At 37.0% G+C, this 20546-nt stretch overlaps 1 protein-coding gene across 3 annotated transcripts in view; it reads left to right on the forward strand.

Moving 5' to 3' along the window:
- Positions 1-10364, forward strand: part of st3gal3a (ST3 beta-galactoside alpha-2,3-sialyltransferase 3a) — a 556478-nt gene extending 546114 nt beyond the window's left edge. For all 3 annotated transcript variants that reach the window (XM_072273562.1, XM_072273557.1, XM_072273558.1), the window contains one exon: positions 200-10364. In XM_072273562.1, the coding sequence (XP_072129663.1) occupies positions 200-289 (90 nt within the window). In that variant the 3' untranslated portion in view covers positions 290-10364. The remainder of the gene's footprint in view (positions 1-199) is intronic.
- Positions 10365-20546: the final 10182 nt, after the last annotated feature.

A 20546-nucleotide genomic window follows, 5' to 3' on the forward strand; every position in this document is an offset into this window, starting at 1 on the left:
ACATTTTGTGCTTAGTTAATAAAAGATATATTTGACTTTTGGATAAAGATGTGTATTTAAAGAAAATCTTTGGTTCCAACTAGAAGGATATCCACGTGTTTATCAGAATTTGACCAGGCTATAAGATATATTTTGAAAATATTTGTTGCCTTAAATGTGATTATTAATTTTTGATGCTCTTTGAATAATTTCTTTTCAGTCTTGGACTCATAACATTGGAAAGGAGAAAGAATTCCTTAGGAAATTGGTGAAAGGACAAGTGATTACAGATTTGACAGCTGGGATTTGAGGCAACGTTGTTTCCATCCCAAAATAAATTTGGGGAAGAAAAAGCAAGCATGAAGAAGAACATCCTGTGGACTTAAGAAAAACTCAGCTGAATATGAGGATAAAGCTTTACCAAACTACAGGGGAGACTACACATCTCTATATAAAACCTGTCATTTTGCATCAACACTATATTGAGGGGGCGGGGAGAGGGGGTTGGTGGGACGTGCTGGAATTTTGTGCAGGAACAATTCAATGCTCCACCTAAGTGTGCAATCAGAAAAGAAAGATACTGATCAATGTGCCATAATTACCTCTGGAGAAAAAAAAGCAACAGGATTGTTGAGGTATTTCTCTTTTTATAGCTTGAATGTAAAGATTTTCAGAAGTTGTATGGACAAACACTTTTACATTGTGTTAACATTTTAATTTAATATTTCCTCTCCCTGCCCCAAAATCCATGAGACTGGTGGTTCCGTCCCAGACTGTTGATTATTTGCTGCTATTCCTTTTGGGGGTAGAGGATATTTTAAAAATGTTTTTTTTGTGTGTCAGTAGAGAAAAGATGCTGTGAAAGCACTTAAGTATGATCAACTTATTGATTTCAAGAGCAGAAGATTGTGTATTACTGGTAAAATTTTGCTGTGTCAGTGCTTTTGAGAGCTGCTATCACTAGTGTGTGCAATGATCAGAGTGGAGGGCTCAAGGCAAATGCTGAACAGAAATCTTTGTTTGTTCAAGTACTAATATGACAAATGTTATAGCAACACATTTAGAGGTTCATGTTCCAGCTTGTTGATTTGCTTTGCCAGTTTTGACATGTAATTGATACTCTGTTAGAAGGGTTTAGAACAGAAGCTAATTTGGATACCCAGTTTACAATAACTAGTTTGAAAAAAAACACTTGCTCTCTAGCTGTTCATAAGGCACACCTATTGCTTAAATCTACACTTAACTGTCCAAAATTAATTTTGGTTTTTTTTTGCACACAGATGCACCACCTAGGTAATTTTCAGCCTTGCTTCTTCCTCCCACCTTTCTATGTATTGTGCAAAAAACATGGTACTGTGATTGTAGGTCAGAACACGCTGATGGATGATACTGTTGTCAAATCATCAAATCTTCTGTGTTAGACTTGAGGGTTGTCAGCCATGTGATTGAAACATTAGATAAATTATTGTTAGGTTATCACTCTATCAGAAACTATTCTTAAATATTTAGTAGTTAACCTGCACCCTATTTCACTCCTGTCAGCTATATTTTTCCTTAATTTTTCCCCCTTATTTGTTCAAATTGAAAATAAGATAACTATTTGAAATGAAGACTAAATCCACTTGTATAAACCTGTCCTTGGCATACCTTTCTTACTTTTCATCCTCCTACTACCAGGATCTTTCAAAGGAGGCTATTTGGTAAATCTTGTGTTAAGTGTTCTCAACACCCACTCTTCTATCAGTGTAGACATACATGCCTATCTGATTCAATCCATTATGACTTCACTAAAGAATTGTCATTTGATTCATATGAAGCACTAAGAATGGCTACATTTATTGTATCCATTAAAAGTAAGTAAACTGTTGTGTCACAACTATGACAAAATTAACCTACTTTAGGTAACTATGATTCATTTTAGGAAAGGAGTAACCGATAGAATCACGCAAAGCCAGAACTGGGAGCAAATTCTTCGATAAAAAAACTTCCAATTTCAAACAAAACTAGCAGAGTAGTGTAGCTCCCAGTTTGTGGACTATGTATAATCTAAATAATACTGTTATCATTTTCTCCATTTTATTTGTTACACTGATATCGATCATATTTCCAGGTCATTATTCTCTATATTGTTTACTGCGATTAAATTCTTTAATGTGTGAACTGACCTTTCTCATTGGTTCATGCCATCCAGATATCCGGTTAGCATGTTTCACGTTAATTTGAAGAGACCGTGAAATCTGAAAGTGTATAAAAATAGAATTGGAGCTTTCCGTTTATGTGATCAGTTTGCTCCTCAGACTGATAATATAAACTGTAAACAGACCAAACATAGAAGAAGAATGTGGGAATGTGCTGTTGATCATTTGGACGAAATATAAACCAAACAGAACATATACAGCTGAAGATGAAGCTCAAGTGTACCTGATTTTATTATTTCAAAACTACTGTACCTTTTTTTCCTGTATTTTGAAACTTGTATAGCATCAATTTTTTAAAAAAATATTTATTTCTAGCTTTTATTTCCCGAACACTTCCTTGCATTCAAAACTTCTGTTGGGCTGGGCTTGAAGCTGCTACGAAATCATCCAGCTACAAGGATTCAAACTGTCGAGTATCATGGCCTTAATGTGGATATCATTCTTACTGCTGTCCTGTGAATACCTGTGCATGCTCACATAATTTAAGTATTTTAAAGTTATCACTAAAATCATTTTCAGAGTAAGAAATCACTGCTTCAGGAGGAAAGCAATGCATCTGTCTATCATTGCTCCCATGGCACCAACTTTTTCACCAGTGACTGGTTGCAAGCATATCTTGCAGAGAAAAAGCACAGTTAGCATACCTTTTCCAGTGCTGACAAACCCTAGGTGCCTGGTTACACAGTGTCTTAACAGTTCTTCTGTCATTCACTCTCGAGTACTCATTATGTTAATTCTTCACAGAGGGAATTGTCATCATAAATGACTTTATTTAACAACTGGTATTGGGACCAGCATACTGTACCTTGACCTATTGTCCCAGTCCCTTGCCACTGAATGGTCTTACTGATCAGCTATCCATTGTAGTTCTACAGCAAAATGGCAGAAAATAAAAATAAACTTTAATGAATAAGAATTTATAACAGGATAACATCTGGTGAGGAGTTCCCAAGCTGCCTTACCAATATGAAGAATGGTTAAAATTACAAGATGACCTTTTTTAAACAAGGCAAGAAAACTTTATCTATGACAACAACAATGCTGTTATTGTGGTAGTGATAATTTAAACTGTTTCAATGTAAGCATCTCTGAATGAGTAGGAATTAATTTTGTTTTCTTGGTAAAGAAAGAGATAGAGCTCTTGAAGATAGCGGAGTCAGGGGATATGGGGAGAAGGCAGGAACAGGGTACTGATTGTGGATGATCAGCCATGATCACAGTGAATGGTGGTGCTGGCTCAAAGGGGCGAATGGCCTACTCCTGCACATATTGTCTATTGTCTATTGTAAAGGTAATTGAAAGATGGGTTCCTGACTTGCATATTAAATGGTATTCAACAAGTGTACCAGTTTTGTTTAAATGTTGAAAGTAGTCTACCAAAACCTCATGCAATTTTTTTCCCTATGTAAATAGGCTTCATTTTATTTCCAGGTTTAAAAGGACAGTCCTTGCTAAGCTCTAATCAAATTTCTTTCAGCTCTCAGCCAAGTTACTTTGATTCACATATCAGGAGATGTGTCCATTGGAAAGTACCTGACCTATTCAGCAGGATTAAAACAGCAAATGCTGGAAATATTCAACAGGTCAGACCACCTCCATGGGAAGAGACAAAAAGGTAGTGTTTCAGGCCAAGGGACCATTATCAGAATTGTGAAGTAGATACCTTAATCTTATTATATTCTAGGGAGTCTAGGGGAGGGGAGTGTCTCTGATAGAGTAAAACTGGAGTGATCATGGGGATAGGTGATAAGCAAGTAAATGTTTGTCAATGAATGAAATGGAGAATCAGATCAGATTTATTTTCACTGATAGATGTTGTGAAATTTGTTGTTTTGTGACAGAAATACAATGCAGTGCTATAAGTAATAGACTTAATGGCTTCATTCTGTTCCTATAGCTTATGGTCATAATTAGAATAAGAAATATATCTAAATAAGTCATGCAAAAAAAAGGAGCAAATATAGTGCGATAGTATTCATGGGCCGTTAAATCTAATGGCGCAGGGGAAAAAGCTGTTCCTAAAACATTGAGTGTGTGTCTTCAGGCTCCTGTACTTCCTCCCTGATGAGAAGAGACTTATCCTGGCTGTCCTTAAGATGGAAGCCACCTTTTTGCGGCATCGCCTTTTGAAGATGTTTTCAATGCTGGGGAGGACCATGCTGGAACTGGCTGAGTTTACAACCTTCTGCCTTTTCCAATCCTGTGCATTGGCTCTTCCATGCCAGACGGTGATGCAAGCAGTGAGAATGTTCTGCACAGTACATTTGTAGAAATTTGATAGAGTTGTTGGAGATATACCAAGTCAACTAAAACTCCTCGTGAAATATAGCTGCTGCCATGCCTTCTTCGTAATTGCATCGAAGTGTTGAGCCCAGGATAGATCTTCAGAGGTGTTGACACTTGGGAACTTGAAGCTGTTCAGCTTTTCAACTGCTGACCTTTTGATGAGAACTGATGTATATTCCCTTGACTTCCCCTTCCTGAAGCCCACAATCAATTATTTGGTTTGACATTGAGTGCAAGATTGTTGCAGCACCACTCAACCAGCCAACATATCGCACTCCTGTACACCACTTCATCCTTGAGAGTGAGAATATAGACGGGTATGTAGACAAAAGAATGTACAAGTTGCAAAATTCAGAACAGGACAACATGCCCGGCAGGTCAGGATGGGTATGTACTCTACTATCTGAGAGGGAAGGAGGGATACAACAAACAAGATGAGCCAGTGTCATAGATGAATGACTCATATGTCTATATGAGTCATTCACCTAAAGTTGCCTGAAGTCATTCATCTAAAGTCAAGTCATCTAAAGTGGAAGGTTTCAAAATTAAGTGTATAAGGCTGCAATGTGCCTATGTGAAAGATGAGAAGCTGTTTCTCAAGCTTACATTCAGTCATTGACTAGATAACCTTGTTTACAGCTTATTCCCATGGTCACCCTAGCTTTACCCTATCAGGGACATTCCCTCCCCAGCCTTCTTGCAGCTTTACAAGCACTTTTTGTCTCCTTTGCAGTTCTAATGAATGGTCTTTGAGCCAAAATACTAACTGTTTCTCTTCCCACAGATATGGTCTGACCTGCCAGGTACTTGCAGTATTTTCTATTTTCATTTCACCTTTGCAGAATCTGCATTTTTTAAAATTTTCACTATTCGGACGATAACTGGCATCAGAACCTTTTGGAATGGGAAGTTGAGCTAAACTCAATTTCTCATGCCTACATAAATGTTACTATGCACAAATAAGCCTAGCTTTTCTTCCAGTTTGCCTTTCTTTGCTCTCCAGTTACAGGGCTTCACATCAGATGATATAGCATTATTGATTCTGGTCTTCTTGCTCATTGTATTTACCAAGAATAAAACTACTTTGATCAATATTGCTAATCATTCTTCATTTTCTGCTCCCGCCTATTTGCATATCATATTGATGACCAGTGGCTTTGAACTGATAAAGTTTGCTATGTGAAAGTTTGGTAAGTAAAAGTGATTCCATGTAACTGATTTGTGTTTATTGGGTGTATACTGGAATATATTCTAACCTATTTTACAAATCATAATTGTGCCTTTTTAAACATAATTGAATAACATAAAAAATCAGACGAGCAATTTTGTAAATTGCAAATATGTCGGTTAAGCAATTTAATGAATTTAAACTTGTTAACTCAACAGCCATGTCAGTTTTGTCCAGTTTACCTTTAGCTGTATGGGTCTACTGTAAGCTAGGGAATGGTTTAGAAAATGTTCTTGTTGCTTGGAATTATTCTCGAGGATTGAAGAGATAAGAGAGGTAGTAGCATCTAATTCCAATGTTTTGAATTTCATCTAAATGAAATATTTATATCATTCAGAATCTAGTTTGGAATGGGATATTTCTGTTACCGAAGAAACAACGTGAAAAAGAAAGCTTACCTTGACTGGACATTTTATCTGCTGGTGAATGACCTAAATTATTGCAGTAGTAACACCTGACAATATCATTGTTTTTACTTGGTGATCAGACAGCCTGCTGATTCCACAGTTTGAACCTTTTCCTATGTACTTTGCAAAGGTTTTAAAACTTTATAAACTATTGTTTTCTCTCTGGATTTGGACTTGGAAAGATCTCACTACTCAAACATCTATATTGTCAGAATCATTTACTTCACGTGATGTTGTTGATTACATTAGTGACAAATTCCTCATGGTTGGGAGAATAGAAGGGTATATTTAGTGCCTCATCAATAAGTGGGTCAGTTTTCACTAAAGGATGCAGTTCAACTGAAGTCATTCATTTACAAGGAATGTTATCACTGCACTAATCAATTACCAGTCTCCACATCTTTAAGGAATTTTGATTTATTAGGGATAAGACTTTCCCTTAGAACAAGCAGTACAAGGTTTCGACCACACCCGCTTATGTCAGTGCCACAAACAGGTATGTTTGTTTACATTTATATTGAAAAATAGCAGTTCTTTAAAGAACTGAGATCCTTTCAGATCTGTAACTGGCATACTATCTGTTCTGAATACTAAAAACTTCGTCCAGCTTTTATGACTAGCAGTAGGTCACAAGTTCAAATCCCAGCCATCAGCAATACTCAAACTAGTTCTGCAAGATCGCGATGCAGTAGAGAGAAGTAAAGCTGTGATTGACTTTGAAGTAATTCTGCCAGCCCTTCAGGGTTATTCTAGACTCTTCAGGAATTCATCTTCTGGACTCTGAGGAGTCAAAAAGGGACATGTAAAAACATTATAGATATTTCCTCTGAACACATGACTGGTTATTAAAAAAGATTCACACACAATAAAAGTTGTGAGAGTGAGTTAAGGGTGGAAGAAGCAGAGCAAGGCTGCAGGTGACAAATATTCTGATGAAATCTTAAAGAATCATCTCTAACCAGAGATGACATTCCTCTAAAGTGCCATTTGAAGTACTGTATATGCTCAAGGCTTATTAGTATCATGAAACAAGAGGCTTCCCTCTGCAGATCTCACACTATCTAGTTAGCATCATGTTCTCACATCAGCAAAGTTAAATTTACTTTGAATCCAAGTGGTAGGTTTTTATCATTTCTTATCCTCCTACCTTTTAGCAGTGTAACATTACCATGTTTCTAGCTTGAATATTTCCAAGCTGATACCAGACAATTTGATGCTTGATTTATATGAAGCTCTAACTCTCCAGGCTGCAGTTCAGAATAAGGTAAACATGCAATTCCATAATAAGGACACATAAGAGACTGCAGATGCTGGAATGTGGAACAAAACAAAAACTGCTGGAGCAACTCAGGCATAATCAATGGAGGCAAAGAATGGTAACATTTCAAGTTGAGACCCTACATCAGGACTGAAGGCTGAGGGAAGATGTGAGAGGATGGGGTCAGGTAGATTATAGGTGGAACCAGCTAAGGTGATTGATAAATGCAGCCCACCAGACTCTGTCTCTAAACTCAGCCAGCTGGCTCCATCTGCCCATCAACTGTCCCTCATCTGGTTCCATTTATCACCCCAACCCACCTCTATCTCTCCCCACTCAGCTCAATCTGAGGCAAAGTTTTGACTAAACCATCGACCATCCTTTCGTTTCCACAGACCCACTGAGTTTCTCCAGCAGTTTGTACTTTTGCTCCAGTTTCATCGTGGTCCTTGGAAAGATTAGTAAGTAAATCCCTTCACGTTCATCCTTTTTTTAAAATTCTGGATTAAATGTAATTCTGGTTTCTACTGCTAAGAGAGAGTCCAGTGGTCCCTGGTAAAGGAAGAGAAGCATAATAAGCTGCAATAATAACATTGTAAAATGGGCAACATAAGAGTTGCCTGCTCACTAGGCTGAGGACTATCATGGTTTTCAGGTGTTTAATTGATGTAGATTTGACCATATTTAAAACCTGGAAAGCTGTGAATTAGTGTCTGGTGTAATATGACAAAACCAACAATATTTTTGATTTTGAATCATGTTTTTATTGACTTCCTTTGAGCTGATGAGAACTGGAACAATTTGTTGTTTTTATATAGCAATAGCCAAATTGTATTTGCTTTTGTACATTTTGTTTTGGCAGTCATTATCTGAAATAAGTAATGTTTTAACACTATTTAAATGTCTTCAACCAGCTTGGAGTTCTGTGAAACTAATTGAAACAGCATTAAGAACTAGCCTTTGTTGTACTTTGTAGTGCCAATCCTAAACTGCTGCTCAGTAAAGTTATTGAAGGAACAAAGGAACAATTAAGTTTATGGATAATTAAAGTGGTTAGAACTGGAAGAGATTGGAACTCTCAACAGATGGAAGGAGGTTAGAGACTTAAGGATGATGATTGCTGTGCAAGGGTTTGAACAAGAATGAGAACTTTGAAATCAAGATTCTACCTGTGCATTCCCCAGTGAAGGTCACCAAGTAGTGTGTTAAATGAGTGCGGATAAACATGACAAAGATTTGGATGAAAGTTTTGGCAGGTAGAAGATGTGATCACAACCAAAAGATTATAACTATTAGGTATAGAAAAAAACAAAGAGTGAAGCTTACTTTCAGTAGCTGAGCTACAGCAGGGCTTTGGGTCAGACTGGTGGAAGCAGCTGAAGTTGGTAATAATGTGATCATTAGCTTATTTCAAGATCAAACAAGCCCAATTCTCCCTCCAGTCTAGCTTAGCCTTGAGACAGTGGAGATGGTATTGGTGGATAGGATGTGGAGTTCATTGTGGAAACCATTAACTGTTTGCCTCTCTCCCATTACCCAATGAAGGACTTCCTAGATGATTAGTGATAATTATTTTTAAGTAACAATATTCAGAGAAAGATCTGAAAGTTTAGCTAGATACTCCAAGTTAAACCTACAGCTCTTTATGTGAAGGTTTGTGCACGTCTCTTTATGCCAGTAATACTCAATTTAAATTTCTAGTTTTGTTCTACCTCTTTACAGTCAATGGATTATTGTGTGAGTGTAGCTTTCTGTGCTGTTTGGTAGTTTTTTTGAGGTATTATTTTGAATAATAATGAATGATAAGCTACTAGTTATTGCTTGTTGTCTCTTTCCTTCATCCCTTCACCTTGCAGAGTTCTACAAAATAAACTATGAATCTCAGCACACGTCCATGTGAGGGAAAGGCTGGTAGGGAGAATTTTTTTGATAATTTGTTGGTTAATATATTGAACGGGTTGCATTTTGACCGGAAACTACCAACCCATTGTCTGTACTCTTCTTTGAAAAATACTATGTGGGCTTTTTATTATGTGGGAGTAGGATGGGGATTGTGGGTTGGGTTGGAATAAATAAACTGCAAATAAGTGATAGTAATAATTTAAAAAAACATTGTTCCAAAATGGATTTCGGAATTATTAGGTAGAACAAGTTTTATTGTTGGAAAACAGCTTAACTTTGTATATTTTTTTGTAGGTAACTGAATGGCAACCTTGCACTGCTTTACTAGAAATAATTAGACCTTGTTTAAGACATGCATGTATTATAAAAATATTGCATAAGGTAATAGTGCATAAGATCATAATTTTCTCTTGATGAAACAGCTTTTTTTAAAAAAAAAAAATCAGTGGCATCTTCAATGTTGAATTAAATTATGCATTGCAGACCACTCGGAATCAGTTTTTTAAAAATGGTAACTACCATAAATATAGTAGAATTCTTCTTATCAAAAGCAATTTAGAAAGTTACTCACCTGTTACTGCATGGTGCGAAAGTGTACAACTCTTGAGTAGTGTATGTTTCAAAGCTGACATTTCTAGCACATTCAACATGAAACACAAAATAAATTAGAAACTTACATGTTAGCAGATCTCTTCCTTTTGAGTTACTCCAGGACAACATTTTCATATGCTTATCTCTAAAAGAAAGATGTGGTCTTGAGTAACAAGTGGTCAGTGTAACCAGGATTTCAGGTGGGAAAGGAATGGCTTGAAGTGGACACTGTTATTGTGGATCAATGAAAACTACCCTGGTACTTTATGTCAAACAATGAAGTTATAACAATTAAGTTGTCTCACTTACTAATTTTGAATATAACCATAAATAAGTGAAATTTTAAATTTCAGAGATATAAAATTTAATGTTCAATTGCCCTATTTGATGGAAACTTGTCTGTTTATATGCTCTGCTATGTACACTTCCTTTAGAAACAACAACGTTGTACTGGACTGACAGATCAGATTAAATGTAACTGATTATGTATGTCACTGAAGCAATAAAATTATTCAATCATGGTTTAGACTGTTTTCTTTGTTAACTCTTCTTAATTTTCTTGCTGGTAGTGCTGTAATTTCCTCTTAACCTCTACAGGTTTTAAGACTATCTTGCAAGAAACACGAAAACAACTTTACCCTTCTTATGAAATACCTCTGGAAAAGTACCTTTAGCCAAAACTCTGCTTGAACTGGACGTTTAATGTTTAAGATGAGAAGAGAACAAAAGGTGGCGGGCAGGAGAGATTAGAAGATGAAAAGAGATGATAATACAACACAAAAAGAAAGTTAATGGAAAAAAAGAAATAAGATAGTCTTGGAGGAGTGTAAATGAGAGGAACTTAATTACTATCTATTGTTACCAGAGAAAATACCTTGAATTCTGGAAATACTTGTTTTCTGAAATTGTTGAAATCAATGTTGAGTCCAGAGAAGCCATTTGGAAGATGAAATGTTGTTTCTCAAGCTTACATTTAAGATTCATTGCAATAGTTTAGGAGGTTGAGGACTTAAATGTGGAAGTAGGACATAGACTTTGTGTTAGGTGGCCAGGAAGTAAGGATCATATCTGCAGACTTAACAAAGCCAGTCTGGTCATTTGCCATGGTAATTGTCTCACAAATTGGAGGAAATTGCATCATGACCAGTAAATAATTTGTACTGAATTAACAGGGGGGAAAATGATGTCTTCACCTGGAAAGAACATTTGAGGGTTTTGGTGATAGAGGCAAAAAGTTATAAGGAGTACAGAACGGAAATGGAGAGCTTAGTGACATGGTGTCATGACATCAACCTTTCCCTCAATGTCAACAAAGCAAAATAGCTGCTCATTGACTTCAGAAAGGATGGTGGTGCACATGCTCCTGTGGATATCAGTGGTGCTGTGGTTGAGAGCTTCGTGTTCCTAGGTTATTGTTTTTCCTTATTCTGGCTCAATACACTGTGTAATGATCTGATCTGTATAAACAATATGCAAGACAAGCTTTTCACTGAATCTTGATACATGTGGCAATAATAAATCAAACCAAGGACAGCTACTGTACCTCCTGTACAAGAAAGTTCTGGAAGAATTGGAACCAATCAAGGATAGATTCCTAAATAAATATTTTATGCATTTCTGTTTTGAGATATCTCCAGTGCAATTAGGACCTTCACCTTGAATGTAATAAACATGAGCGCTGGTCAAACATTGGCTACCATGTTTATGAAACCAACCAAGAGATTGTGATGGTGTTTAATCCTGTGTGACAAAAATTAGGTTTAATTATGTTAACATTTTGAGGAGAATGACGTACTATCCCTGTGCATACTGTTCAGAGCAGGTTGGTACAGTTATTTATTTGCTTTTTTAAATTTGTTTGATAGTTTGTAACTTGAGCCTGATCCTCATTCCATCCGCAATAAGGAAGTCAAACAGTGATAGGTGATATCTTTCTAAGCCAGGCTGCAATTGCGAATATAACCTACTTCCATCAGAAATACCTATGACTTCCAGTAGTCTTTCTCCTTCAGCCCGTAGAATGATTGCATTTCTTACTTTAATGGCGAAAAGATGTATTTTACAACATTGGAAGGAGACTAATGTTCCAACAACATTCTTTTGGTTTTCCCAGAGAATACTATGTTTAAATTTGGAGAAAATTAGAAGTAATCTTTATGATTCTTCAGCTAAATTTGAACAGACCTGGAGATCTTTTATTCAACATTTTCATTTAATGTAATTTTTTTTCTCTCTCTGTCCATATTTACATTCCCTTCTTGCTTTTTAACTGTTTTTAATGGAGGTCAGGTTTGAGGACGTGATTGTTTTAAGTTGTTTAACTCTACTTGATTCCTAGTTAGCCCATTGCTTTGCTTTTTAGGTTAGTTGCACAGTGGGTTTTTTTGGGGGGGTTTTTTGGGGTTTTATTTTTCTTTTCCTTATTGATATGTATGAAAATTAGTATACTATTATATTACCTTGTTAGTTTATATCTAAACTGCACTGTTTGTACTATTTTGTGTATTAATATCTTTTGTAAAGTTATATTGCAACAGTGTATTAGTGCCTATATGGTTTACCTTTTCTGTACTAATTCAATAAAAAGATTTAAAAAAAAAGAAAGAAATAGCTATGACAATTAATGTAGATACATACAGGAGGAAAGTAGATAAGTGAATGTGGGAGAAAGGTCAGAGGGATCTGTAAGTATTATTACAAAATGTAAGATAGGAGGAAATACATGTGCAGGATTAGTTGTGTGATGGAACTGTCCAAAAATTCAGATTCTATGCTATACATTTCAAACTAATTCCAGTACATCTACAAAAGTTATCAGTTTGATCTATGGATTCCATTACTGGGCAAACATGGACACACTCACACACAAGGAAAACTTGCTCATAAGGAACATAGGCCCCTTTTATAGGTCCTGCTAATGATGTTAAACCTAAGAATCATATTTCTAGTTAAAATGAAAATTTACTGCTATAACATGCACAAATCTGATGTGGGAGCTTCAACCTGGTTTGCAGCTCGTGAGCAAGATCTAATTGTAGTATCAGACTGCTGAACATGATTATATTCTCAAAAAGTCGTACAGCACAATGGCGTGCCCTTCATGTCCACGTTGACCATCAAGTATCTTTCTATACTAATTGACCAGGATATAGTTCATTGATTTCAGTGGCTTGATGATCCAAGTTTTCATCTATCTTGAGAGTAGAAGATTATTGTGTGAAACTGGAAAATAAGTTTTACCTGCTGCATGAAGAGGCTACCTGTCTAAACCCATAAAAATCAAGATTTCACTGCTTGATATTGAGATGAAGCATTCTTCTCAAGTGTTCTACTTTCCCCTGCTAACTCATTAAATTCCTTCACCAATTGTATTAAAGTTATCAATTCCCTTGTTCTTTCTCGTGGCTGTGTGGCAGTTTCACAATACTGTAACTAGCTTGAAGAATTCATTCTAGTGCACAACTTGTATGTTTGAAATCATTGCCATGCTGGCTAAGTATAGGTTTTGTGGGGTTACTTGAGTCAGAGGTCCGTGATATCTGGAAGACAGTGGTTGTACTTATTAAAGATTCTGTCAAGACATTCTTACCAATTGCACTTGAGGAATTTTGCCCTGGAAATTGACTGACTCAGAGAGATAAACAAACGCTTACTGTGATAGAAAACTGACCTCTCACTTTCTACACAGTAATAAGTAGGATGTAATTGTCCCTTGTCTCCCTTAGAAGGGCATAATTGCCTGTGGTAAATTTGCCATATACTCATGAAAAACAGGCTGCTTTTGCAATGCATTTCACCTTTGACCCTGGTAATAAGACTCATTTCTACATGTCCATTGAAAATTTTCCTTCAGTGAATAGTACACCATAATTCCAATACTTGAGGGCAGTTCTAGCTTAAAGATGAAGTAATGTTGCTTATTGCACTAAATAACAATGGACATAAGACGGAATGGGCAAAGTGAGTAACTGATGATTAGGCAATTCTCCTCAGTCTGTGATCAACGTCTGAAAAGAAGATACTCCTTTAAGTTAGCCATAATGATCTAAAGATTTCTGACATTTATTTTGCTCCTCTTGACATTGTTCACTGTCGAGTGGGTCACCAGCAATAGTAATGTGAAGATAGTAAAATAGTAAAGATTGAGTAGGCAGAGAGGCCAAATCAAAATAGAATGTGAGAAGCTCCCAAAACATCTAACAAGAATATTGTACAAAATATTAAATTAAGTGTGGGTCATGGAGCTAAGTTTTAGGCCGAAGCTGAAACAAGTATTTCGTTTACTTAATCTGGTTTTAACACATTGTTAGATTTTAGGAATAGAGAGATGGCTAATCTTAAACAAAGCTTAGAACACCACTAAAGTCTGAATCACACCTCATTCAAGTTTCAGTTCAAGTTTATTGTCATTCAACCATAGACATGTATACAACCAAACGAAACAACGTTCCTCTGTCATGCTACAAAGGTAAACACTCTGCAGATGGTGGGGTCAAGGCAACACTTCCAACATGCTGGAGGAACTCAGCAGTTCAGGCAGCATCCGTGGAAATGATCAGTCGACGTTTTGGGCTGGAACCCTTCGTCAGGACTGAAGAATACATAGCCTCCTCTACTGATGAGGCTAAACTCAGGTTGGAGGAGCAACACCTCATATACCGCCTAGGTAGTCTCCAGCCCCATGGTATGAACATAGAATTCTCCAACTTCCGGTAATTCCCTCCCCCTCCCTTCCCCTATCCCTGTGTCACTCTGCCCCCTCCCCAGCTGCCTATCACCTCCCTCATGGTTCCGCCTCCTTCTACTACCCGTTGTGTTTTCCCCTATTCCTTCTTCACCTTTCCTGCCTATCACCTCCCTGCTTCCCCTCCCCCACCTCTTTATCTTTCCCGTTACTGGTTTTTCACCTGGAACCTACCAGCCTTTTCTCTCCCACCCTCCCCCCACCTTCTTTATAAGGCCTCTGCCCCTTCCCTCTTCAGTCCTGACGAAGGGTTCCGGCCCAAAATGTTGACTGATCATTTCCACGGATGCTACAAAGGTACATATTCAACACTTTATAGTGGGGTTACTTTTTTAAAAAAAACTTAAGTTCTCACTGGTTCACTAATTCTGCAAATTTTACTCAAGTTTTCAAGGCAGTGTTCTTTGAGGATGGCAACTTCTGGATTTCAGAGACTACATGAGATATTCTAAGTAATCCTGCCAATAATAAATCTTTGTAGACTCCTAGCATTTTCAACTCACCAAGTAAAAAAATATAGATATATATTACTTCCCACGGAATAGCCTGTCAAATAATAGAATTGATAGCAGTGAGATGCTCCCCGCTGAGCTCAGAGACTGAAAGTGATGGCATTTAATTGGAGAAGTAATTTTTTAAAATATATATGTGGAATGTTGAACAGGAAAAGTTTAAATGACCCGTTGAGCCTACCCAATGCAATTGTGTTGCTTAAGCAATCATAATTCATTCATCTGCTGCTGAACAACAGCCACACTAGCAAAGGCAAACAAATACTGAAGAATAGTTCATAGACAATTTAAACAAATAAAATGTTTAAAAATTGAGAAAGATAGAAGTAATAAAGATATCAAAGTCATTAATATTTGAGCAGGGTTATATATATTTGACTTCTTAATTGTTTTTTGGCATATTTGCCATTGAGTGATATACAAATGAGTTTGCACAAATTTGAAGAAAAGTTCCTTCCGAAAATGTGCAATTTGTGCTTCAATTAGCAACTTCATTTATAGAACAAATGTTATCCCATAATAGTTGAAGAAAATATATTTTGTGTTATATTCAAGAATAGACATCAATATTTCATGAGAGGACTTGTGGATTGTATAATGATTCAGAATGAACTAAGCAGTGTAAGAATACTGAGCACATTACAAAACTGATGTACCATAATTGTGTTTCTTTAAGGTACTTGTATTTTATCCTTCATTTTTAAGGAACTGGTTGATGGACTTCTAAAAGATATTTTAAGGATCTGAATGTGGATGTGTGACATTTTGCATTGTAATATAGCTTTTAAGATTTTTTTAAAATAATGATTCTTGTGATCCTGGTACAAAATTATCATGAATCTTAATAATGTAGTTGCAGAAACAAGGTCCAATTATAACACTGATATTTAGATTATCTAGCAATTCACTTTCCATGAGTGGTTTGTTATGCAAAATTTAACAAGCCTATCCAGTGAAAGTTATGAACTCATTTTGGATATTCTAATAGAAGTAGGAAGTTGACATTTGATGATGGGAAGATTAACTGGTGACATATCAGTTAGCAAACCTCGAAGTACGAATGGAGGAAGGAGCTGATCAAAGTCCTCAAAAGGGCTATATTTTTCAAATTATACCAAGTAAATTCTCAGAATGTGGTGGAAAAGGTACTCCAAAATCTGGAGTTTGCTTGATTGTGTTGAAGATTGGAGGATAATATCCACATCTTTTCCTAAATTGATATTATTTGCCTTTTTTGCATAATTCTGAGCATTATTTAACTGGAGGAGAAAAAGCGATGTTACCTTTGGATCAAATGGAATATTTTTGACCTTAATATGCATTTGCATCTACTCTGTAATGAGGAGAGTAGGGAAAATTAATGATGTGGTTGCTTAGGAAATTAAGCTCTTAGTCTTTTCTGTTGTAAATTTATTATGTTGGATGACAGGTGAAACAGCTATGCATTCAGGTCTGTGGAGCTCTCTGTCAAGAGATCCAATCAATCCCCTTCTCCTGCCTTTTCTCATAGCCCTGCAATATATTTCACTGCATTTCTTTTTGAGGACCTGGATTGATTCTGTTCTCACCACCCTTTGAGAAGCAAGTTTCACATCACAACCACTCTACATATTTTTGTCTTGCACCTCCCATGAATGTTTTTCTCATCAACTTAAATCCATATGCCCTGTTCTTTGAATGATATATTAATTGTAAAGATTTATATGTATTTACACTCTGAAGGCTAACATAGTTTTCTGTACCTCTATCAAACAAGGGTAACACCATTAGCTTCTCCAGTTACAAGCACTCAAGTCCTCTGGCAACCCAAGCAGTAAGTACCATATACCAAACCTGATGACTTCATCATTGCAAGCCACTACCTATTTGGTAGCTGGTCCCTTGCACATAATCACATTTCACAATTCACATTTCCCATCTCACATGTACCTCTCCACTGTGTTCTGTAAAAGGCCATGAAAATCCTAGATACAACTCATGTTTAAATATTTTCTCTGCTTTGGTCAACTGGTGAGACTACAGTGATAGTTGACGCTTAAATGAGTGGAAATTCTTCCCTGCTCTGACTGAAAATGTTCCAAACTGCTTTTGCTAACACTTCGTGATCTGACTTAGGATTTACTCATCAATATAATAATACTAAGGACATCAGATTTTAAACCTCCATGCCCCTGAAGTTCAAATAGGATTAACAGGCAGTGATGATTAAGTCCTTAGGAAAGTGAAATGTAGCATAAAAAAAAATTAGCAGTCTATGTGGAAAGGGCAAGGATTGGAGCTAATTGAATAATTATTTCAAAGAGATATGGAAATGTGAATGCACTATTTATGCTGTAAAATAATTCAAATATTTATCTTTAAATTTTCGAGGTTAGATACAGGGTAGATTTAGTAGCCCAGGTGAAGGAACCATGAGGTGATTAATGGGCCAGAAAGGGGAAGCGACTGGAGGGAGGGAGGGAGGAGTTTAAACTGCACTGACCTGGTGATGATAACATTGGAGAAGGAATTAGTCCTTACAGCTTGCATGCATCTCAGTCAAAGCCCTGTGTCTGAAAATCTGGATTAAGCAGTGGAGATAAGTAAGCCTGATATTTGGCACTTAAATTGGATTCTAGAAAATTAGGATGCTTAGCACAACACAATCTGTCCTGCTTTAGTCTCTCTGACAATGAAGATAGATGTTTTTTATCACACAGAAGCTGTATGAGAACAAGCCACTAACCGAGAGCTGAAAGGCGAACACAGCCTTTTGCTTGTAAGGTTTGTTGCATCATTTGGATTGATGAAACAGGCACCATTTAATAAAGCTCCACACCTTCAACAAGCAAAGCCAACACTTAGCCAGAAATATTATTTGCCCATGTAGTGCAAAGGTGCAGTCCACATTACCTCCTTCCTTGCATTTCTCAAGAGGAACTCCAACCACTTGCTTTCAGCCTAGTGTTCATATCCACAATCAATTACAAAGATTCACAGAGGAAAAAATTCCCTTTTCTATCAGTGCCAACTGTCAAACCTTTATTCAGAGATTGTACCCCTTATTGTAAACTTCTCCAGCAAAGGAAGTACCTTGACGTCTTCTGTCCTATTAAGGCCTACAGATTCTTATATGTTATGAGTTGACCTTTTAAAGAAATATATACCCCTTTCTACTTTATATTGCCTTGTGGACCACAGAGCTTTCTGTGTTCTTTGGCTCACTTGGCCCAAAATAGCTCTTTGGACATGAAGTTGGAACTATCTAAGTGTATATACATGCCCTATCCGGAAAGGTTGAGCAAGCTAGGGTTGATTTTGGGAGTGATAAAGGGTGACTTGATAGGCATGCGTAAGATTATGAGAGGCATAGATAGAGTGGACACCCAACACCTTTTTCCCAGGGCGGCAATGGCCAATAGCAGAGACATCCATCTAAGGTGAGTGATCAAAGTTTTGGGGGAGATATCAGAGGTAGGCTCCTTTTGCTTTTACAGAGAGATGGGCATGTGCCTGAAATGCACAGCTTGGGGGTATTGATAGGCACTGATACAACAGGACATTAAGAGACTCTTAGATAGGCATATGGATGTAATAAAAATGGAGATTTATGGGTTGTGTAGTAGGGAACAGATTGCGGAGTATGTTAGCACAACATTGTGCACTGGAAGGGGTGTACTCTACTGTATTTTTCTATGTTTTATAGATATGCCCCTCACCTCCCTCTGGTGACACACGTGCTTTCATTTTTCACATGGTCTACTCTCCCCTCCTGCCAGATTCTTTCTTCTTCAACCCTTTACTTTCTCCACCTTTCACCTCCCAGCTTCTCACTACAATCCCCTCCCCTTCCCAACCACCTTCCCCCCCCCCCCCTTCACTTGGTTCCAACTATCACCTTCTAGCTTGTACCCATTTCCTTCCTGCCACTTTCTTATTCTGGCTTCTTCCCCCTTCCAGACATGATGATGGGTCTTCATCCAAAATGCTGCCTGTGAATTCCTCTCTGTAGATGCTGACTGACGTGCTGAGTTTGTCCAGCATTTTGTGTGTGTTGTTCTGGATTTCCAGCATCTACGGAATCTCTTGCATTTGCGTATAGATACATTAAAATGTCTTTTTTCTGAAGGGGAAGTGATGAATGTGAGTATATATTTTATTTTAAGATCTGCTCAGTTCAGTGTAGCAATAAACTGCAATAACCAGTCCACTGGCAAGAAATTCTTTTAAAATTTTGAATATAGGCCAGCAGCAAGGAAAACAGTATCCATCCAGGGAATGGTACAGTGTTCACCAGGAAAATGGGGTTGACTGGAAATATAAAAATACAATTTTATGTAAAGTGGTCAATCTTCATTAAGACTTTATGCTTTAAAAATATTTTCTGAAATGGGCCAGCCACATTAATTCTAATGAATGGCCAGAATTTATTGTCTGAATCATAACTGAATCTTGCCACAGTTCTGGATCTGTTTTGCAAAGGCATTCAGCTTCAATTTATCCACTGTGGAACTGACTTGCCCAGATAAATTTCCAGTCCTGTTTAGCTCTCAGGTGAAACAAGTTAGAGTAAAATCAAATTATTGGATTGCATTCCTGAGATGGAAAACTAAAGCTATGTGGCATTTAATGGCTTTCAAGCTCTAATTTTTATTAGGTCCACAGCAGACACCATCATAGTGCAGGTTGGTAGTGAACAAGGATGTGTCATCATCACAAAACCATTCTTCAAACTTTCCACTGAATAATTGGGATATTATTCAACCAATACCACTGCACTTCAGAACCAAAGTCAATTGAACCTCACTCATTAAGCTGCAATGTGTATGCAAAAGACACTTTCAAAAGTTGAGCTACAAGGAGATATCAATTTATTCACTGAACTGTGCGATAGAATGGAACTTTCCTGTAACATCTCCAAAACAAATGTCATCTGCCATCTTGATCTTGGTGTTTAACACCGCCACTAGTCATGAAGGTTAGTGATAAAATCATGGAAAATGTTGATCCTGTTATATCTCGGGAACTCCTTTCAATGAAGTTAGATAATTATGATGAAATTAATCATCACTTTCACTAAGCCAATACAGCCTTTTTCCAGAGGAATTGTGTGCCTCAAGATGAAGACTTCAAACCTGGCTCAAACCTCAAGGTCTACCAGGCTGCAGTGATCTCTGCCTTCTTGAGATATCAAAATCATTATATTGCAGTATATTAATTGCCTGCAGTGCACTTTTTCTGTCCCTTTCACACTTCATTCTGAATTATTATTGTTTTACTTTGTTCTACCTCTATGCACTAATAATAATTTTGATCTGTATGAACAATATGAAAGTCGAGCTTCTCACTGTAATTTGGTACATGTGACAGTGATATACCAATGCCAAAAGATTGCTACAGAAGACACCTCACAACATGGGAATGCTGCCTCGAGAAACCCTTCAAAACTATTGTGACAATAT

This window comes from Mobula birostris, chromosome 12 (assembly GCF_030028105.1).
Source record: "Mobula birostris isolate sMobBir1 chromosome 12, sMobBir1.hap1, whole genome shotgun sequence".
NCBI classification, from domain to species: domain Eukaryota; kingdom Metazoa; phylum Chordata; class Chondrichthyes; order Myliobatiformes; family Myliobatidae; genus Mobula; species Mobula birostris.